General features: G+C 32.7%; 2 protein-coding genes and 1 pseudogene across 2 annotated transcripts; 2 read left to right on the forward strand and 1 right to left on the reverse strand.

The window, feature by feature from the left end:
- The first annotated feature begins 1147 nt into the window (after nucleotides 1–1147).
- Nucleotides 1148–2581, forward strand: LOC114375155 (DNA damage-repair/toleration protein DRT100-like). Its single transcript, XM_028332905.1, has one exon. The coding sequence runs from the start codon at nucleotides 1164–1166 to the stop codon at nucleotides 2325–2327; it is 1164 nt and encodes a 387-aa protein (XP_028188706.1). The 5' UTR covers nucleotides 1148–1163; the 3' UTR covers nucleotides 2328–2581.
- A 6986-nt stretch (nucleotides 2582–9567) lies between these two features.
- On the forward strand, nucleotides 9568–12756 carry LOC114375922 (annotated as a pseudogene).
- A 2005-nt stretch (nucleotides 12757–14761) lies between these two features.
- Nucleotides 14762–22235, reverse strand: LOC114375921. Its single transcript, XM_028333789.1, has 13 exons — nucleotides 22081–22235; nucleotides 21368–21870; nucleotides 20516–20718; nucleotides 20238–20435; nucleotides 19928–19999; nucleotides 19155–19250; nucleotides 18360–18439; nucleotides 18117–18195; nucleotides 17700–17910; nucleotides 17386–17582; nucleotides 16069–16177; nucleotides 15760–15849; nucleotides 14762–15652 (listed from the first exon to the last, which is right to left on the reverse strand). The coding sequence occupies exons 2-13, from the start codon at nucleotides 21864–21866 to the stop codon at nucleotides 14916–14918; spliced, it is 2571 nt and encodes an 856-aa protein (XP_028189590.1). The 5' UTR covers nucleotides 21867–21870; nucleotides 22081–22235; the 3' UTR covers nucleotides 14762–14915.
- Between the last annotated feature and the right edge of the window lie 1601 nt (nucleotides 22236–23836).

Below are 23836 nucleotides of genomic sequence, written 5' to 3' on the forward strand. Positions count from 1 at the left end.
GCATTTTACACTATTTGTTTTATATGTTTACTGATTTCATTCCATCTTATCAACTTAATTTTTTGGTTATCTCCAGCTTTTAAATATGTTTCGATTTTTTGTCGATTCATGTCAAGAAATTACTGATCATTTGTAAAATATTATATAATATGTTTGTGAATCGTGATTTGCTTTCGTTTCGTACCAAAGTCATTTCTGCTCATTTCTAATGTGAAAAGAACAACCTCTCGTTACTCTTCCAAAAGATTTCCACTCAACAGCACAGAGAAACTTTGTAAATCACAGACAGTTAGAGTGAATTATTAAAATACATGTGCAGTCACTCTGTGCTATAATTGTTACTCCCGGATATAATTCAAGCAAAAGAATATAACTTTCCCAGTTGTTCCTAACTCCTTAATTAGTCTTTAAGTTTAAGAAAAAATATATTTTTTTCGCTGTATTAAAATAATTATGGTTTAAATTTTTAAAAAGAAATTAAAATATTTATTAAATATTATAATATCTAAAAAAAATTATCGAATTGCTTTATCTTCTTATTTCATTCAATAAAAATACAACAAATGTGAAAGACATTAAAACAATTAATTTTTCAATTCTTTTAAAGGAATAAATAAATATATTTTAAAAAAACTAAACTGACGTAAAATAAGTAAATAATACTTCAGAAAAATATAAATTTTCAAATATATCTAAATTTATATTTTTATAATAAATTATAACATGGTACTACTTACGTAAAGCATACAAACTAATAAAAACTTAAAGAACATTTTATACGAAACATTAAATGAAACAGATCCCGACTGTCTCCCATGCTCAGCCATTGCATAACATGGTATTTTATTTTTCCAAGCAAACAAATTAAGTTGATCACTACACCAAATAGTGCAAGATTTCCATTCAATTATTGAATTTTTCATTTTCTGAAAGGCAAAGAAATAAGTTGACTAAGCCAAATAGTGCAGGTGCAGGATTTCCCTATTCAATTATTAAATTAATTAGCCAATGTGCATTCTACGAATATATATTTTTTAATAATTAAAAAAATACAATAAAAGGTTGATACGAAAGGGGCAAAATGGTCATAAAATTTCAATAAACACTTAACAAGTTGAGTTATAAATTCCCACGGTCCCTAACTCTCATGCTCATGCATATGCATGCACAAATCGCGCATCTCTAAATTTTCTTTTTCCCTCTTCTCAAAACCTTCATACTACAATACAATGGGTAGAGTTTGGTTCACGGCGCCGTTGACGGCGCTGTTACTGCTCGCATTTTCCTCCGCGGTTAGTTCGTGTCCACAGTCGGACCTGGCGGCGCTGTTGGCCTTCAAATCCGCTCTCCGGGAGTCCAACGACGGCATATTCAACACGTGGACCGGCACCGACTGCTGCCACAACTGGTACGGCATCTCCTGCGACCGCAACACCCACCGCGTCGCCGAGATCAGCCTCCGCGCCGGTCCCGTCTACACCACCTTCGAGAAGCCCTTCCGTCCTGGCTACATGTCCGGTTCCATCTCGCCGGAGATTTGCAAGCTCACTCACCTCTCCAGCATCATCATCACCGATTGGCAGGGAATCTCCGGCGAGATCCCGCGCTGCATCACCTCCCTCTTCTTCCTCCGCATCATCGACCTCACCGGAAACCGCATCGCCGGCACTCTCCCCTCCAACATCGGAAGACTTCGCCATCTGACTCTTCTCAGCGCCGCCGATAACGTCATCGCCGGCATAATCCCGCCGTCGCTAACCAACGTGACCGGTTTGATGCATCTTGACCTCCGTAACAACCGGATCTTCGGGCCCATCCCACGAAGCCTGGGCCGGCTTCAAATGCTGAGCCGCGTCCTTTTAAGCGGGAACCATATTAGTGGGCCCATCCCGCGTTCATTCTGTCATATATATCGTCTGGTGGATCTGGACCTCTCTAATAACCGTTTATCTGGGTCCATCCCTGAAGCTTTGGGCCGAATGAAGGTACTATCGACGTTGAAGTTGGACTCTAACAGGCTTTCGGGAAGTATACCGGCGAGCCTTTTGGGCTCGGGTATCAGTGAGTTGAACTTGAGCCACAATTATTTGGAGGGAAATATACCTGACTCGTTTGGAGGTAGCTCTTATTTCACGTTACTGGACTTATCGTATAATAACCTCAAGGGCCCAATACCCAAATCCATGTCTTCCTCTTCCTACGTTGGGTTTGTGGACTTTAGCCACAACCACCTCTGCGGCCCAATTCCCAGCAGCTACAGTGATGCCGATGCGTCGTCGTTTGATTACAACGATTGCCTTTGTGGAAAGCCACTCAAAGCTTGCTAATTAATGCTATTCGATCTATATGATTATATCAACAACTGAGACTGATAGTGTGATTGATCTCATTCACTCTTTTCTAATCACCAATGTGTTTTTCTCGTCATATTAATTCATATTTTTGTCTGCTTTATTTCGTTTAATTTGTAAAATAAAATACTAGTAGAAGGTTTAATTTCCTGTCATCCATGCACACGCACGTCATGTTAAGATGTGCATGAATTTGAATTCAACCAGCCCTCAATCTTTATTAACACAAATTTCTGATTTCATTTCCGGTTTAGTTGCGTTTCTCTGACCGTAATGCATGCGGGTCATATCATGTGATTTCCAAAATTTTACACACACACACACACATATATATATATATATATTACCTTATCCTGTGTGCATGCACGAAACGCGTTTGCTTGAAGGTTGACCAAGCTAGCTAGCTCTTGCTTCGAAATTGAAATCAGGATGTCTGACACCATACCTCTTTCATTATTACTACTAGTGGAACAACAAAATTTAAAAAATGATCTATTATTATTATTTTGATTTGGATAGTAGAGTTATTAATCATTTAGTAATTGTCAACTATGGATGTTTGGTTTTGAATTTGAATGCATGTTGGCGAAATGAATTGGGAGAACGAAGGGATGGTAGACAGTACACGTGAAGCAGCGGTGAGAACATGATGACTGTAATAGCTGTTGCTGCATTGCTGCATTCAATTAAGCTGAAGGGTCCGATAAAACCGGAATAGTAATTTAAAGTTTAAATAACGATATGAATTTATTGAATATCCGTAGGTCTAGAATGAAATCAACATGATACATGATCTGCTGATCTAGTATGAACTTTTTGCATAAAATCTTCTAACATATATAACCCGTAACCACTAACCATGATCAAGGGCTGAAAGCCTCAGAATTTTTTGGCAGATTATTGAAATTATGGAAAATGATAGGTACGTTGATCCTGTCTTGAAATAATTGAGGAGTACTCTCTCTCTCTCTCTCTCTCTCTCCTTTTTCGAATCAAGAAAATTTTATTGCATTTGTTAATTTCTACGTAAAAATGTTAAAAGACTGATAAAAGAAATATTGAAAGTAGTATGTGGGTCCACATGAAAAATAATGGTAACAGACCATCCTGCACCCTAAAACTGAACTTAGGACCTAAGTTAGTGAGGACAAATTATAACAATTAGAATCAATGGGTTCAAATTTATAGAATTATAAGGAATAAAATAAAAACATTTTCCTTATAATTATTTTTTTAAAAAATACTTATATTTTTGTTTTTTTAAATGAGACTTTGAGAGGATGTGCTGCATGCATGTGCTTGCTCTATCTCACTACGGTTTAGGTTCGCCATTGATCGATACAAAGTCCCCAAGTAACCCAACTTGTTTGCATGCAAGAATGCAATTAATTAGGGGACGTATTAGATCCCTGAAAAATTTCAAAATCTATTATTTGGTTAGGCACCATCTATAAAGCTCAAGTAACTAGCATTTTTGTTTTGAGATGAATTTTATGAGGGATTCGAGTTACAATGTTTGATTGAGGGATCTTCTCACGTGTGTAAGCTTCTTCGCGTTTCCATGGCTTTTTGTGATCCAAGAGTTTGCAGTGAGGGGTGAATAACTGGAAGGAATCCCCTGCTCAAATTAGAGTTTGGTAGAGTAACGCTCGATATGTTAGAAACTAAAATTGCGTTCTATCCAAATTATAGGAGGTAAAATGTAATTAAAAAACACACTAAAACTCTAAGACATTATTGGTTCGGATTTCACCTAATAATTTATAAATAATTTTTTTAAAAGAAATAGTCCACTTAATTGCCAGCTATTAATGGGCTAGGAATCGAAAAAGACCCATCTGGTGTATCATTAGAAGCAAGTCCCTCACCAAAAAAAGAAAAGTAAGCAAGTCATAGGCGAGTTTTGCTAATTTCCTTTAGTTGCTTATGTTGCGTTATTTTAAGTAATAATACGCAAATATTATTTAATTTTAAACACCACACTTATATTTTTTATTTTTTTCTTATCACATAATGAATCATACTTATATTTTTTTCTTCCACTAAGTGTTAAATAAATTTTTGAATGTTAATCAAATATTTTTTTATTATTTTGCTACTGCCCGAGTTTGAATTTTAATCTTCACTTAGGAACTTTGAATAGGAGCACTAAAGAATGATGTTATTATACACATTTCTCAGTCTTGCATTTTTCTTTTCAAGACACCCAAACCCTATTATACACCTAGAGAGAAAAAAAGAAAAAAGTGATATGACATAATAAGAAAATAAAAATAAAGAGAAATATTAGTTATTGTATATGTGTTTTAAAAAAATTAATGTTAAAATCATTGGCCAACCTTCGAAACCATCACAAAATGTGACACGGGTTTGACTTAACAAAAATATATAAATTAACCGTATTTCTTACTTTGATAAAAAGAAAAACCCTAGCTTTTATAGTGTGTAGATTATTTACTAAATTTTTTTAACACTCGATCTTAGTCAAACTCTAAGTCTAGTTATTATTTGCAAATTTCTTTTATACATGAAGGATGTATATTAATTGTATAATTAATTTGTAAAGATAAATAAACTCTTTAGTTAGTGTTGGAGAATGTCATCTCTCCAATTTCTGATGTGAAGTAGATGTTAGAAAAAATTAAAATAAGATAAAATGAAAGAAATAAATAAGAAGAAAAATGTAAAGCCTTGAATTAAATAACAATAACAAAATAATTCTAATTGACACCACATGAATCAACAATGCACTATATAATAAGCATAAGGAAAAAATAAATTAGGGAAAGAAATAATCAGCGTGGATTAAAGCGTGCAAACACTATCTTTTGAGATTTTCTAGAGAGGAGAAAAAAGATATATTTATAGGCATAGACCTCCTTATTCAACAACAAACCAAATATGACCGTTGAAAATCAATTTACAGGTATCAAAACAAATGTAACAAATTTTTGACTTATTAAAACAAAATCTTAAAAAGATAGAAAATCTAATTTTATGTAACAAATTCTAAAATAAATATTTTATTTTATAAAATAGAATTAATATAAGTTATATATATATTTATAAATTTTAAATTATAACACAAATATTTACTAACATTTCCCCATATAATTTAAAATTTTAAAATATATTTTTTAAAAGATAATTTGTATAGCAACGTACAAGAAAGAACATGTAATATTGTATTTTGGTATAAGAAATCTTCCGGGTTTGAGCCTTATACCTAATGTTTATGAACTTCCACCTGAGAAAAATGTAGTGACTCAATTGTCTTGAACTACATATTCTTTAACCGGACTTTAGTACACAACCCCTATAATATTGACGTTCAATTAGGTTTTAATCAGTGGTAGCACGTTACACAACCTTACGCATGTATCTTGTTTCGTGAGTGTCACTTAGAGATTAACCCATATCTCACAGTGACGACCCCACCATCACACTCACTAGGTGAATCCTCAAAGAGTGGTTTGTGACCCATCCCTACAATAATTGTCATCGGATTCATTAAAAGGTATTTTTTTATACCAAAAATACACATATATAAATTCCTCAACCTTAGTATTATCACAATTTATAATATAACTCATCATAGGAATGAGAAACGGAACAACTCCGACAAATTTTATTTTGGTGTACTTTAATCAACAAACAATTTCGTTGTTACCCATCGAACTCCATTCATAGAATCAACAATCACACAGAGACGAGTGTCCATTGTTGTAACTAAATAATGGGCTTTAGTCTCATTCCCCTTGACGACTCAAGTACTTGTTGACGCGTCAACCCTTTTGTAAGGGAATTCGCAATATTGTTTTCTGACCTGACAAAGTCAAGAGAAATGACACCATGAGAAATCAAATTTTTGATAGACTTATGTCTCACTCTTAAGTTCTTCTTTTTTCATTAAAATTTTTGCTAGTAACTTTAGATATAACAACTTGACTATCACAATATAGGCTTATTCAACAATGACAAATCGCATAATAAATTTTTAAGAGATTCGGCCTCACTAGTAGCAATATCTAAAGTAATAATTTTTGCTTTCATGTGAAATAATAGTTTGTCAAATGCTACAAAAACCATTAATTTGAGAATATTTATATGAAAAAATTAGTTTACTCAAATTTTTCTTTAACTTAATGGATGAGTCATAAGGAGCAGAAACATGTTTCACATCAAAATAATTAAACTTCTTCAATAGCTTTTCAACATAATAAGATTAAGTAAAAATCATGCCATAATTTTTCTTTATAAGGTTAATACTCAAAATCACATATACACGACCAAAGTCTTTCATATCAAAATTTTTAGACAAGAAAAACTTCACATCATTTATGAAATGCATATTACTACCAAATATCAATATATCATCCAAATACAAACATAAAATGACACATCCATTATCATCAAATTGTTTCACATACACACATTTATCACTATCATTAATTTAAAAATCATACGAAAGAATAACTTGATCAAACTTTTTGTGTCATTGCTTTGGAGCTTGTTTCAAACCATATAAAGATTTAACAATTTATTTTTCAAGGAAAAACATTTTCAAACAAAAGATGTCATAATAGTGTCATTAAAAATTTCAGACACTTCTGAATTAACAACTAAGAATCTATAAGTAGTATTATGTAAAGAATATCCAACAAAAATACAATTAACATTTTTTTTTGTCAATTTTCCTTTTCTTATTACTAGACATTTCTACACTTTAAGATACTTCAGATTTGGTTCTCTTTTTCTCCATAGCTCATAAAGATTTTTTTTTAAAAAAAAATTATAAGATACCATATCAAGAAAATGACATACAAAATATAAAGTTTCACCCAAGTATTCATTTTATTGCTTTGTGTGTTATATTTTCACATGTTTATTATTATTATTATTATTTTAGCAAGAAACTACATATATAGAGGCAACTAGTCACTAACGTCTAACAACAAAATATTTACAACAATAATGTTAAGAAACAAAAAATAAAAATCAAACAAACTTCCTAATATTAAATATTTGTAACATTCACAAAGGAAATTGACCAAGTAAAACACAGTTTCCTAACATATAGAAATGAAATTAGTGGGATGCTTTTAGTTTTTTCTCATAAACTAATTCTAAAAGCGTTTTATCTTTAAAACTATCATTAGTAAAGAAAATATATTTTAATTTTAAATTTCAAATTATAAGAAAATATTTTTCAATAATTTCGCACTAATTTAAAATTTAAAGAAATGAAATAATATAAAAAAGCATTTTTTATGGAGCATAAGGACTCAATTATCTATTACATACATTTTGATAAAATAGGATGCTACTGCAGAAAAGATTATGCAAGAAGAAAGTATAAAATTTTTCTCTCTAAGACTATTAGAAAAAATTAAAATAAAATAAAATAAAAGAAATAAATAAGAAGAAAAATGCAAAGTCTTGAATTAAATAACAAAATAACAGTAATAAAATAACTCTAATTGACACCACATGAATCAACAATGTACTATATCATACAATAGGCACAAAGAAAATATAAATTAGGGAAAGAAATAATTAGCCTGGGTTGAAGCGCAAACACTATCCTTAGAGAAAAGACGTCCCAACCTTCTGAACACCAATACTCTGGCTCTCAAAAAAAAGTTTTTTTTATAAGAAAAGGAAGAGAAAATTTTATGGAGAAAGAAACCAGACTATTACTCTCTGCTTGTGTATTTTCTAGAGAGAAGAAAAAAAATATATTTATAGACATAAACCTTCACCTGCAACAACAAAATATGACTGTTGAAAATCAAATATGATCGTTGAAAACCAATTTACAAGTATCAAAATGAACGTAACAAATTATTGACTCATTGAAATAAAATTTTAAAAAAAATAAAAAATCTAATTTTATGTAACAGATTTTATAATAAATATTTTATTTTATAAAATAGAATTAATATAAATTTTATATATTTATAAATTTTAAATTATAATACAAATATTTACTAAGAGTAGAAGCACAGCTCCCACAAGAAACTCTGAACTTAACTCTTTAGGCTATCGGTTAAGTGTTAACTCAAGATAAACGTGCCATTCAACTTTGTTTGTCGTCAAATTAACAAAATGTGTAGTTCAACTTAATTAGCAATGAAAAATGTTTTTTAAACATTAATTTTGGGACAATATTTGATTCTGAAGTGTGTTTTTTTAAACATGAGTATAAAAAATTCAAAATGATAAAATTGATATATATATATATATATATTATTGTTTCATTTTATTTTAATATATAATATGTTATTTAAAATATAAATAAATAAACATATGTACGAATTTTTAAATCATGTACAATTTTATGTACATGAGATCATGATAATATCATATTATTTAACAATTGAGTAAATAAAAATTGTGGTAAATAATTACTAGAAATATTGTGTAATTTAGTTTGACATCTGATACTACTTAACCCTCTTTTTTTCTCTCTTTAAAAATTATAATACATATTATAATATAAATGATTGATGTGATATAGACAAAAAGAGAAAAAGTAATGCTATAAAAATGTAATATAAATAAACTTTAGTTATTGTAGAACCAACAAATGGGTAAAGTATGAAAACAAAGATTTATCCATCGTTGATTGAAAAGTTACTTATAGATTATGAGGTACTCTTTTAATTTTGTTAATCAAGTTATATAAAGTGCAAGCAAAATTTTAAGATAAATTACATTGCCTTGACATTTAACTTGTATACACTTTTTTTGAAAGGAACTTGCATGCACTTAAAGTTATATGTAGTGCAACCAATCTTATGGTCATTCAATTTTCTACTTAGATCCTTGTACACACTTAAAAGCTTTGAACTCTTTATTTATTCCCAGCTATATCTATATTATACTACACTTGAAAAGCTTTTACTAAATTATAGTCACACTCTTAATTCAATTTTGTTAACTATTATCATTAGAACAATAGTTAAAAATTTATTGACAAGTGTAACATCTAATATTATAATACATATTTAGTGTGCTTTCTAATAACTTTATTTGGTTTATTATTTTCTTAACCATTGTTCTTAGGGTCCATAAAGAAGAAAAAAACCATTGTTCTTAGGGTAAATATGTACGAATATTTTAAAAAACCATTGTAACATCTAAATAGATATCAAAATTGCTTTTAATTTAATGGATTTCGCGATTTCATAAATTTTAACCACCAATTAAAGCCCATTTCTCCCAAAAAAAACCCGTGATCGAAGCAGTCCAAGAAACATTGTTCAAAAAAACATTACAAGCCTCATCCAATCTACATGCGTTAGTGTAAGGTTATGGAATGGGTAGAAATGGGTTCGTTCAAAAAGTGGTGGGTGACCTTTGTTTCCTCGATTCTTCACCCTTCGCCAAGTTATTGGACTCTTGCGTTAGGTCAAAGTCTGAAATTGATGCGCGTCGCATTCATGCTCGAATCAGTAAGACACAGTTTTCATATGAAATCTTTATTCAGAACAGGCTCGTTGATGCTTATAGGAAATGCGGTTATTTTGAGGACGCACGCAAGGTGTTTGATCGTATGCCGCAGAGGAACACTTTCAGTTACAACGCGATTTTAAGCGTTTTGACAAAGCTTGGTAAGCATGACGAGGCTTTCAACGTTTTTAAGTCAATGCCTGATCCCGACCAATGCTCGTGGAATGCCATGGTGTCGGGTTTTGCGCAACATGATCGCTTTGAGGAGGCTTTGAAGTTCTTTGTTGACATGCATAGTATTCGTTTGGGAGTGCTCTTAGTGCTTGTGCAGGGTTGTCAGATTTGAATACGGGGGTTCAAATCCATGCTTTGATATCGAAGTTCGTTACTTGTTAGATAAGGCATGGGTTCTGCTCTTGTTGATATGTACTCCAAGTGTGGGGTGGTAGCTTGTGCTCAAAGGGCTTTTGATAGCATGGTTGTGAGGAATATAGTTTCTTGGAACAGTTTGATTACGTGCTATGAGCAAAATGGTCCTGCGGGGAAAACTCTGGAGGTTTTTGTTATGATGATGGATAATGTGGATGAGCCTGATGAGATTACTCTGGCCAGTGTGGTCAGTGCTTGTGCGAGCCTGTCAGCAATTAGGGAAGGTTTGCAAATTCGTGCCTGTGTTATGAAATGGGATAAGTTCCGGAATGACCTTGTGTTAGGCAATGCATTGGTTGATATGAGTGCAAAATGCAGAAGACTTAATGAAGCTCGATTGGTTTTTGATAGGATGCCACTCAGGAATGTGGTGTCTGAACCTCTGTGATTTGTGGATATGCCAGGGCAGCCAGTGTGAAAGCAGCGAGGTTGATGTTTTCAAACATGATGGAGAAGAATGTGGTGTGCTGGAATGTGCTTATTGCAGGTTACACACAGAATGGAGAGAATGAAGAGGCAGTTAGACTTTTCCTCCTCCTAAAGAGGGAATCTATCTGGCCAACCCATTACACCTTTGGGAATCTACTTAATGCATGTGCAAATCTCACCGATCTGAAGCTAGGTAGACAGGCTCACACTCACATTTTGAAGCATGGATTTTGGTTCCAGTCTGGAGAAGAATCTGATATTTTTGTGGGGAATTCTCTCATTGACATGTACATGAAATGTGGAATGGTTGAAGAAGGATGCCTGGTTTTTGAGCACATGGTAGAAAGGGATGTTGTCTCATGGAATGCCATGATAGTGGGGTATGCACAGAATGGTTATGGCACAGATGCCCTTGAAATTTTCAGGAAAATACTGGTATCAGGAGAAAAGCCAGATCATGTTACTATGATAGGAGTTCTATCTGCATGTAGTCATGCGGGGCTTGTTGAAAAAGGACGTCATTACTTCCACTCAATGAGGACCAAGCTTGGTTTAGCACCAATGAAGGACCATTTTACATGCATGGCTGATTTACTGGGTCGGGCCAGTTGCCTTGATGAAGCAAACGATTTGATACAAACAATGCCAATGCAGCCGGATACTGTTGTCTGGGGATCTTTACTTGCTGCTTGTAAGGTTCATGGAAACATTGAATTAGGGAAGTATGTGGCAGAAAAGCTCACGGAGATTGATCCCTTGAACTCTGGACTTTATGTTCTTCTTTCAAATATGTATGCTGAGCTTGGTAGATGGAAAGATGTGGTGAGAGTCCGGAAACAGATGAGGCAAAGGGGAGTAATTAAGCAACCTGGTTGCAGCTGGATGAAAATTCAGAGTCATGTGCATGTTTTCATGGTGAAAGATAAAAGGCACCCTCGTAAGAAGGACATCCATTTTGTTCTGAAATTTCTCACAGAACAGATGAAGTGGGCTGGCTATGTGCCAGAAGCTGATGATGATGAGATTTGTGAGGAGGAAAGTGACTCTGAACTTGTCTTGCATTATGAAATGGAAACGGATGTTGATACTGCAGTTGCATAAAATGAAAATCTTCTGGCTAATTGCTCTGAGTCCTTCACTAGAAAGTAGGAAGATCTGGTATTAAAATTTCTTAGAATTTGAATGAAGGCTCTAGAAATTTAAGATGAGGGTTCGTCCAAAATTTTTCGGAAGGGTTTATTTAAGTTAAATGTATAAGCTAGTAAACTAGAATCAGATTTGCAACTGAGCTGGACTCCTGCATTAAAGCTCATGCCACCATACACATAACAGCTGTTTTTGCTTTGAGATTCTAAAGATATGGTTCCACAAGAAAAACAGACGGCCCACCATGGGAAGAATCTACAATGAGAAGAGGTCTGTCTGCTTCTTGGTGAATCACATCCATTCCAGATCAAATGGTTCTAACATCACTGATCTAGCATTAGCTTCTGCCAATGTTGAAAATTTTGAGGAAGATTCTTTTAGGACAAGCTCACAAGCCTAAAGGTTGCCTGAAGAGCCAAATCGGTGCCAGATTTAGGAAATTTTAGCATTGCTAGTGATTTGGTTTAAATTTGCCAAAACAAAAGTTGATTTTTCAAACTGTTGGAAAACAAAAACTTGTTGACTATCGTAACTGGTAATCCAATCTGCATGTTTAGCCCGAGCTTTGAGGTCTCAATCACCACCAATGGTATGGCCAACAAGAAGATAAGGACCATAAAGAATTGCTTGAATAGATGCATATTCAGGCCTGTCATCTGGATTTAGTAAAAAACATATAACCAAATTTCTTTTGCTAGAAATATATGCTTTAGCAGAAGAATACTCGTGTACTCAATATATGGATTATCTTGTGAAGCTACCTTTCATGGCCAATGTTCTTACATTAATTGGCAGCTGAAGGGTCAGCTTGTCACTAGTACTCCATTGTCGTGTGATAGATAAAAATATTTCCTAGAGGTCCACAAAATAAAATATTACTTCAATGTTTCAAGTGTTAATCTTTTTTCTCACAAAAAAAGAAAACACAAATATTTGCTGCAAAAAATCTTATTTATTTTTTGGTGATCTAGCATTATAGCAACTAGTTTATGCATGTAAAGAGAGATTCACATTTAGAGTTGTCAGAGATAAAGTACACTGCAGAAGTAAGATTTCGAAACTTAGATTGTAGAAGAAAAAAAGCAAAGGATCTTACATTTCATATCCAGTTGGTTTCTTCTCAAATAAGGTGTTAAAAATGGCATTGTAAATCACAAATTCATCACAGTACCTTAGAAATTATTGTACCTTGCTGTCCTTGCCCATCACCCTTTAGCTGATCTGTTTAGCAATTAAATTTTTTAAAAAAATCCAAGACACTAAATTGTCATAAGCTAGTTTAGATATTCAATTTTGTTATTGTTCCAGCTCCCTATATGGTACCTTGTCAATTATCCTTTAGCTGATTCGTTTAGCAATTAAAAAAGTAAAATAAATCCAAGTCACTAAGCTAGTTTTGATATCCAAGTCTCTGACAACTTGACCAATCAAGGTTTGAATTCCCGTTGGAAGAGGTGTCAACATTTAATGTCTGATCGTGTCTCTAAAAATGTGGGAAACAAAAAAAAAGATATTGAATTTTGTTATTTTTCCAGCTCCGCCTCAAACAGCAACACTTAATCAATGAAATAAACTAACCAGCAAAATGATTGCGGATTTCACTTCCTAGACATATGAAGAGAAACTGAGAACTCGAAGGGGACTAGCTGAGACAACATAAACATGTGAGGGGGAACATATATATAAAAAAGAAAGCAGGATGGGGTGCAGTGCAGTGCAGCTGCATCCAACAAAGTCAGACTTGAACTCCTGTGAAATGTAAGGTTTGTATTTGGACACAATATTTCCAGTTGCCACTAAAAGAACATGTTGTCTTAGCTTGCAATGAGGGACAAAGAAAGAGAAGGCACCAATGGCAACGCATTAACAATGACTCGGGGATGAAAAGTGAATAAAAACGAAAACACGTGCATGGAAGTTGCAAAACTGGTTATCTGTATGGGAATGAATGTCCTCAAATTGTTGAATGTACTGTTGTGTTGTTCCGTGTGTTAGTGGAGTTTTTGTATTTTACACTGCATCATCCCGTGACCAAAATGCAGGAACGGTCAGCCTAAAACTAAACTGATTTTTTATTTATTTTAAATTTATAGTATGGCCATTCATGCTATTGCTCAGAGTAGCATCAGGAAACAGTGACAGAAAGAAACCGTAGATGGTAGACCTGGCAAGTAAGATTGTGACTTCCTCTTCCTCTTTATAAGAATTGAGAAATAAGTGTACGTGTATTTTTTTTTAATGTTATTAGAGGATAAAATAATTACCTTTTACTTTAATCCCTATAATTTTAAAAAGTTTTACTTTTTAATCCTTGTAGTTTAAAATATCTGACTATAGTTTTTATATTTATAATATTTTTTTTATCTTTTTAGTTCTCGTTATCAAATATCCATTAAGGCCATTTGAACATGACATGACTCATGTAATCTATATTTATTTCAAGTGGCATTAAGTAGCTTTTGACAATGAAGATAAAAAAGTAATATAATGCAACTAGAACAAAATGAAATGTTTTAAATTAGAGACTAAAAGTAATGCTTTTTTTTTTTTTATATAACTAGAGAAATCAAATGAGTAATTAAATTTATGTTTTATTTCATTTATTAGAATTATTCTGAATCATGTTTGACTTTGAGTATAATATTTAGGCTTAACCGTAACAACCCATACACTTGTCGAGGTTCCATTAATTAATTGCCCCTAATTTATTTTTTTTAATGAAAAAACTTAAATTTGATTATAAATAACTTTGTTTATGCTACTTATTTTAATGACTCGCGTGTAATCAACAGAGCTCACACCATATTAATATTATGGTTACTAAAATTTGGTATAATTAACGAAAACAACTACGTTGAGTAGTGTGATACATCATAACCACTTCCCTCTCCGTCAAGTTACTGCAGCTAACTTCCAATTGACTAATTTTGATTACCACTGACTATAATTCATTTATCAAAAGAGTGTATTAGAGAATGTGTTGTCTCATCATTTAATAACACAGGAAGATATTCATCAATTATCTTTCTGTAATTGAATAAGCTTGAACCTTTATATACAAAACTTATTGTACTGTTTATTTCAAAGGGAAAAGAAAAACTTGTATCAACCTTGAATGTTGAAATAAACAGTATAATGCTCATCTCTGAATGAGAATAGTGGCTCCAAAAGAAAATTCCTGTTTGCCCCTTTAGCCACAAAACTGATAGGATTGTATTGGCTCAATCCTTTTTGAGCAACAAAGCTTGTTGCTTGGTTAAAACTAGCATCAGAACCAGATTTGCAACTGAGCTTCACTCCTGCAATAGAGCTCATACCACTATACACATAACAGCCATTGTAGCTCTGGGATTCTAAAGATATGGTTTCATTTCGTCCATCCAGTCCCGGAACTACAAGAAAAACAGAAGATGTCCCGCCATGGGATGAATCTATGATGAGAAGAGGTTTGTCTGCTCCTTGGTTAACCACATTCATTCCAGGAAAATCAAATGGTTCTAACATCACTGATTTACCATTAGCATCTGCCAATGTTGAAAACTTTGAGGAAGATTCATTTAGGACAACAAGCCTAAAGGTTGCCTGAAGAGCCAAATCAGTGCCAGATAGAGGCAATTTTTGCATTGCAAGTGATTGATTTGAATTTGCCAAAATAAAAGTTGAATTTTCAAAGTCTTGAGAAAAAGAAACTAGTTGACTATTGTAACTGGCAGGAATAGGAGTAATCCAGTCTGAATTGTTAGCCCCAGCTTTAAGATCCCAATCAACACCAGTTGTATGACCCGCAAGAAGATAAGGACCATAAAGAATTGCTTGAACAGAGGCATATTCTGGCCTGTCATCTGGATATCATTCAAAACCACTATCAATACTTTATTGCTTGAACATAAATATATGCTGACAAAAAAATAATAGTAATCAACAAGCTTGGGTTATTTTGTGTAGCTACCTTTTATGGCCTCTGTCCTTACGGTAAGGGGCAGCTGAAGGGTCAGCTTGTCACTACCACTCCATTGTCTTGTGATTGATAAATAATTTCCTACAGGCCAAAATATAAAACATTATTTCAATGTTCCGATTGTCATTTTCTGTTAAGAAATACACAATATATATAGTTTACTAGTGTGTATTTGCTGCTAAAGAACTTATATGTTGGTGATTAAGCATTCTAGCAACTGGTGTGTATGGTGTAAAATCAGATATATGGTGGAATCTCTGCTTTTTTATAATAAAAAAGGAAGTAAAGAGAGATTCACACCTGGACTTGGTAGAGATAAAGTTTCAGCATTTAATATCCCCTTGGCACCATCCAGATGAGTCCAAGTTGGGAGTCGAAAGTTCAATGTAGAGTTTGTAGTCAAAGTATTCTGCAGAAGTAAAGATTTAGAAACTTAGATTGGAGGAGAAAAATGTGAAGGATCTTTCATTTCATATCCTGTTGGTTTCTTCTCAAATGAAGTTTAAAAAATGGCATTGTAAGTCGCACTAATCCATTGTGTTTCATTAGAAGATATTGTACACTATCCTTAGCAATTGAAAAATTTAAAATAAATCTAAGTCACTAAATTGTCATAATTTAGATATTCAATTTTGTTATTGTTCCTGCTTTGCTGCAAATAGGCCCAATGTGACAAGCTTAGAATGGTCTTAGCCACCCACTTCTGTTTGAGGCTGGGTGCTCCAATCTGAAGTCCAATACACCACTAGAAGCCAACATCATTCTATTGCCTAAAAGCAGAGAATCTAAACCTCTGGTTCACACCTCCCATGTGAGGGGTGCCAGAACACTCAATGGTCACTGGACTCACTCAATGCTAGAATTACATCATGGCTGTGCTTGGATGTCGGGACTGTAACTCACCTGCATCCAAGCCCTATATATAGGAATAAGACACCCACCACACCACCAAATAGACTCTCTTTCCATATAATGTTAACCTGCTGGTTCACATATCGACGTTTGAGTGCCTTTGCAGGCAGTCTGTACCTTCTTCCCCTATTTGTTCAACCAACATTCTTACCCTCTTTACCATCTAAATCAGATTCAGAAGGCTGGTGAGCATACAGGCTTGACTAGATCAGTTATCGTATAATGAACTCATCTTCAACTAATAAAACCACCTTGATGAAGTAGTTCTAAACCTCTATACATTGTGCAATATTCAAATTTATAAAAGGGAGGAGGTCAAAATGGTGATATCGACTAAAATTCAAACAAAAGCAAGCATCAATTGAAGCACTATGTTAGTTATAGCAGCAAACTTTTCATCACCAAAATAAGGGAGGTGAGGAGTGAAAGTACTATTACTAGACTATTCCTAGAAACTACAGTTTCTTTTTCACATCTCAGATGACCATGATATATATTAATCCAAACTAATTTCAACAACAAACTAAAAGAATTATGAAAAGGACCTAATATTTTGAAAAATAATCATCAGCGCAGAAGGGTTTAGAACAAAAAACAGACTAAATCTTGCCCAGATTATGAGAATGCTTACTCTAAAAGTTATATAAGATGAATATTTTGCTAAATGCAATGCCAAATCCCACAATAAAACAATGTCACAGGTACCTCAAATGGAGAAAACGTAAATGCCACTCGTAGGTAAGGATCCCATGAAGCAACTGGATCAACTGTCTGATTGAGCAAAACTTTGCCAGATTTCCAATTAAACGAGCTTGATATGTACTGAATGATGTAAAGTGTAGGATCTTTGCCTTCCTCTTCAAAATAGATAGAATCTCCCAGCTTTGAGAACGATTCAATTCCTATAAACCAAATATTTTTTTTAGAATAAATGACCGATAAGAGTATAGTTGAGTTGACCAAGAAAATTGTGCAGTTTGTTGCAGTTTGGAAAGTATCTAAACAAAATAAATGCACACCCGTTCCATAGCAGCACCAGAAAGAGTCAAATGGTGTTCCCCAACTATGGTAAGTTTTAGCCTTGGAAACCCCAAGACCTAGTGGAAGCATATAAATCATCACTCCAGGATCGGTTCCTCTTTGAATGCTGAGCACACCATTGGTCAAGGCACGTTCGTAATAGTCTGCATAAGAGACTTCTTTGGTCCATTTAAACAGGTGGCGCGAAACCTGAAATCATTTTATTTTTGTGTGCTAAGACAATGGAAATACTCACAAACGCATACAAACATAAATTGTGAACATGTAGTGATGAGTTACCATGTGAAAAAAAGTTCTCTCTTTTGACAGTTCAAATAACTATGAAAAAATTTCTTATACACATTTTTAAGCATTATTCATGATGAACTAATAAAATTATGAATGATTGGCTGTACCTTCAACATATTATAAGTTGTGCATGATTCTTCATTCTCTGTCGTTTTTAAGGTATCTGCCATTCTCTTTGGATCACTCCTATGCAAAAATTGAAGAAAAGGAGTTAAGCTAGACTATATTGGTTATCAACTAATACAAGAACAGAACATTTCTACTTGATGCCCTTGTAGCAAACAATTATTCCATGGATGATTTCAAATGCATATGAAAAAACTTAAACTAAATATGTGACATCTTAATACCAGAACTCGCTGACTGATGTCCCTCCAGTTGCATAACTGTGAGAAGAGTTTACGAGGTCCATAAAGAATGTCCCAATTTGCTAAAACACCAATAAACAAGAAAAAATGTCAGAAAGTTGAAAGGCATGACAAATGTTATGTTGTACTGGGCTATACAATGATACCAAAAATACACAATAAAGGGGAACAAACAAACAAATGCTATGAATAGACACATAATTTGAAGTTTGAATGAGAGATATACTGCACATATACGAAAGTATGCAATACAGCAATACAGGAAAAAATTTAAAATGTAAACCGTAAGTAAAAGCAATTAGGACAAAAACATTGCAAATAGAAATTAAAATTTTTATGAACCATATAGTTACTAAATTAAAAATGTGATATGGAGGACAATACCAATTTATGTATTTTGTTTCTATCATTCATAGTGTAAATATACTCTCCAAACTATGAAAGACTGAATGCCCATACAATCATACATATAGATAGAGTTGTTTGAATGACTATTGTCTTCAAGTTATATTACCTAGTGAATAGGTTGATTCTGCATGCCACTGACTACTTATATTGTTGAAAACATACATAAACTTAAATCACATAAGACAAATTCAAAAACTAAATAAGTAATATACTAGATTGTTCAAAACATATGTAAACTTAAGTTACATATGACAAATTCAAAACTAAATAAATAATATTATTATGCCAATAAATAACAAATAAATAAAACTCCATTTAAACTCAATGAAATATATATCAGTAATATATAATGTGAGTGAAGCAAATCACCTGATAAAGTGGATCGCCTGTGATTTCATACCGCATTTGAGATCCAACAACAACTGGGATATGTGTATTAGCATGAAAATCAGCTATGTCATTAGCCTACATGAGAAAAGAGAATTTTAATATTAACTCTTTGGCCTTGACTTAAAATTAGATACAATTTTTTGACTAGATTAAAAAGGCATAAGTTCAACATTTAAATATCTAATTGTTTTATTTGGAGGTCAGCACAACATTAATAACATTCAAGCAGACTAAACTATTTTTCTTGGTGCATGAAAAGAGGAAAATTTATTGTCTATATTTTCCTATTTACATGATCTGCTACTTATAAAAATTAAACTTGAAATAGAAAGGGGACTCAATAGACGAGTCTCACCTACTGGGAGTCTAGGGAAGATAGATTAGGCAGTTTTTTTTTTTTGGATAAGACATATTAGGCAGGCTTAACTTAATCCCACAAGTTGAGAGGCTGTTTATAGGATTTGAACTCGTGACCTCCAAGTCATAAGGCAACACCTTTAGCATTTCACTAAATTAAAATTGAAAGAAGGCAACATTTAAATTTTACATGGAAACTTTCTGTTATATATTGTATGCACTTTTACAAATGTACTTACAGATCTGAAAACTAACATTAGTTATAACTACAGTACAATGTTAAAAATAATTTGAAAGACAACTGCAACCTCTAGTCTAGAAACTTACAGACACAACTATATAATACTATAAGGACTAAACAGCAATCTTGTCATATAGATTACAGTTATCATTACCTGCACTGCAAGCAACCCTAAAAAGCATGGCTTATCAAAAAGGTGAGCCAACAATAGATGCTTAGAATCTCCCTGCATAGAATAACAAGACAACTTTACTTCAAAATTGAATTTAACGGGTACCTTTGTGATATAATCATGAAAACTATAACAGGTAAGCCAATGCTTATAAAATAATATCTCAACTATGGATTGTAATCCATTTCTGTTAAAGCTTAAGCTTAAATCAAAAGTCCACAATTGAAGAACATAATGCAAACAAACAGAGCAACAATAGAGTTAAAGAAATTACACAAACCAGTTTACTTACCGTTATGATGTATAACTTATAAAGGACGTCATTCATTCCTCCAGTTTCCTCATTCAGTGATTCATAGTGCCTATTTAAAGTGTACTTTGTTATTACAGTCTGGACTCTGTTGTAGAAGTAATCAACCATCCATGTTACCATTTTTAGAGCTTGAGGGTTTCCAGCAAAAGTATGTTGGTCCAAGAGGCCGGCCAAGATCTGTCATAACTAATTAGTTGAAATCCCACAATATTAAGGTCAAAAGCACTTGTATTATCAAAATCCACTTTTGATTGTACCTTGTGAATGGTATAGTATGGAGCCCAAACTTCTTGAATAGCTTCAAATCGATCAAACAACTCAGATGGAAAGGCAGATAGATATCCAGTTCCAATTTTCTTCTGACAGTCAGACAGACCAGCAACGAGGTATGACATTTTCTGTTTCAGGGTATCATTCTGTGTGATGGCCCACATTAGAGCTGATGCACTCAAGTAATGCCCTTCACAGCGTCAAAAACAAACAATCATAAATTAACATTGAAAAGTGAATTGCAGAGGCTAAAAGTTGCAGGAAGGGGTAGTGTGCTTGTTAGATGCAAGATCACCAAAAACTCAGGGAGAACCAAACGTGCATTAGGGTGTCAACATATCATTAGTGTGTGAGGGATATTTCAGAAGTTATGAACAATCCTCAAACCAAGTAAATACATGGAGTCCAAGGGATCCTTTAGAAAAAACATTACATATAGAAAGACAAGCTTTACAAATGTTGAAAACATTTGTTGCCCAGATAGCAAAACATCAACTACGAAATATTGTCTAAATATCACTACAATTTTTATTCAAACAAATAGTTCAATCTTCTCTTAGCTACAAGTATAAAAAAATGGAAAAACCATTACAAGGAAAAGATACTTGTGCAGTGTAAAAGTTTTCTAGCAATTTTGGTCTATCGGTTAACTTGACATCTAATATTTAGCGGAAATGTTGATGTGACAGAGTGTCACATTAGGAAGGTGACCAAAATTGCACAATTAAAATAGTGGGATCAAATTCGTGAAATATCGATAGATTGATAATAAGTAAACCAAAAGTGCAATCAAGCCAAAAACAACATAAGAGCTAAGATGATTAATGAAATAAACTAACCAACAAAATGACCCCGGAGCTCAACGTCTGGAGCTTCCCACCCTCCATAAGGAGTCCCAGGTGTGGATAGACCAGCCGTCTTCCTAAAGCTCCAAATCAAGCTGTCCACATCCAACATCAAAAGATACTCCAAATTTGTCTGTTGTGCTATACCATGGATGGAATCCTCATGCAACCTCACATCCTGAAGAGGAACTTCTTTGAGAAAGCCTTCAGGTGACTTGAACACACCCATGTTCTTAATATTCTTATACATAACCGCCCAATCGTGTTGATGTTGTTCTGTCAATAATTTCCTCGGCAGCAAATCTGCCCATTCAGATTCATCTGTAGGCGTCAAATGAAAGTGAGACATGGCCTTTTCCTCCAATCTTCCATTCTTGGATGTCAATAGCTGGTACCTTAGCGTGTGTGATTGTGTAGGAATGTTTGTGCACTCCTTACCAGCAGCACAACCACACAACACAAGGACCACAAACACAAACACAAAAGCTTCCATTCTCCTGAGAAATTCAGGATCATCAAAACAACATTAAAGAACCTTAAACCAAGGCAGTGCAGGTACAAGAAAGCATCAGAGTCAAACATTAACTAACAGACAACCTCAGTTCAAGAGCTAATAGTCTACAACAAACTAGAATTGGAACCCGACTCCAGAACTTTATAATTAACATGTTGAACAAATTCAATCGAAAAAAAAGAAAGGAAGTTACCTTGGACTTGCGAAACGAGGGGAATTGTTAACACAACAAAGTCAAGTGAGGGGATATATATAGACTCTGGAAAACAAAAGAGATTGGAGTGCAGCCATGATATTCATCTGCTATTTTTGCTCTCGGCATGAATAGTGGTAGGAAAGAAAGATGGAAAAGTATAACTATAAGCTAATAAATCAAAATCAAAATCAAAATCAAAATATTAAAATATAAGGACTACTATTGGAAATCATTTAAAAATAATTACTTGATTATACTATAAACTTTATATCTTATATTAAGTGCAAGATTTTCATCTCCTCAATATTAATTAATTGTATTTAATTTTTAAACTTTTAAAAAACATAAATAGAAAACTTTAACTTAAAATTTAAGAAAACTTTTAAAAGCTTGTTAAACTTTTATGATAATCACCCTATAAGTCAAATAATGATGGACTGTCATTATATAAAACTGCTTTATACATTAATGTATGTCATTAAACTTTGTTGATTACATGCATAACCAAAATCAGTTTTTATTCAAATAAGTTTTTTATAAAATAATCTTAAGATAATTAGTTTCTTTTATTGAAAACAGATTTTACATTAAAAATAATATAAATATCCTTCTACTAAACAAAAGAAAAGGATAAATATCAAATTTGGTCGTTGAATTTATTAGGTGTTGAAAGTTAAGTCTCTAAAAGATGATAAATGAAAATTTTGTTCCGTAAAAGTCTGGTAAACTAATCTTATAATTAGTTTTTTTTTTCCATTAACTTTATGCTTACATGATGCTTTTAAAACGGACAATTGTCACTTGTTATCTACTTGACTATACACATGTCAAAAAGTTAATTTTTTGATTTAGTTTCTAAATTTAGCTATTTTTTATTTTAGTATGTGAACTTAATTACTTATTGATATTTTCGTTCATAAACTTAATTATATATTGTCATTTTGTTTCCTAAAAATATCTTTAAATTTTTAATTAAGTTTGATACTATATATAAATTATTAGTATAGTGAAAATAAATGACATTTGTTTAGAGGGATGATAATTATTTTAACGGTCTCTTTTTCATTAACATTATTCCATAAAATTAATTAATTATTAATTAATTATTAATTAATCTAACATTATATACATAATTAAATAACATATAAGATAATAATTTGATTTGGGTAAAAAATCTGGTTTAAAAGCTTATAGAATGTTGTTTGTAATGTTTTGGATTTAACAATTATTATTGTAATATAATAACTTAAAAATTAATTTCATATTTATAATATAATTTAAATGGTAGAATTGGATAAAGAATAAAAGTGAGAAAATCTGATAATATTTATACTAATAATTTCATGTAACATGAAATTTAATTGAAAAATTAAAGGTATTCACAAGGACTAAAATGACAATATGTGTTAAATTTAAAGACTAAAATAACTAAAAAATTTAGAGAACTAATTGGTTGGTGAGGTGGTAAATGTGTTAATTAACCATGTTTAGATGGTATTTGGGGTGAGGATTCAAATATAATGTAACCATTAATAATTGGTTTGTGTTTATTGGACTAATATATTTTCTTGTATTCTATAATCCAAGTGGCTATTTCTTATCCCCATTTTATTTAATATATTTGGGCTGATTTAAAAAAAGAAGTTTCTGACGATGAATACGATTGTTTCAGGTAATGGAGAAAACTTAAGATAAGATGAATTCACACTTTTTATATATTTGGAGATAAAATTAAATTTTTTATTATTTTTTA

The sequence above is a fragment of the Glycine soja genome, chromosome 11 (genome assembly GCF_004193775.1).
Source record: "Glycine soja cultivar W05 chromosome 11, ASM419377v2, whole genome shotgun sequence".
In the NCBI taxonomy this organism is placed as follows: Eukaryota; Viridiplantae; Streptophyta; class Magnoliopsida; order Fabales; family Fabaceae; genus Glycine; species Glycine soja.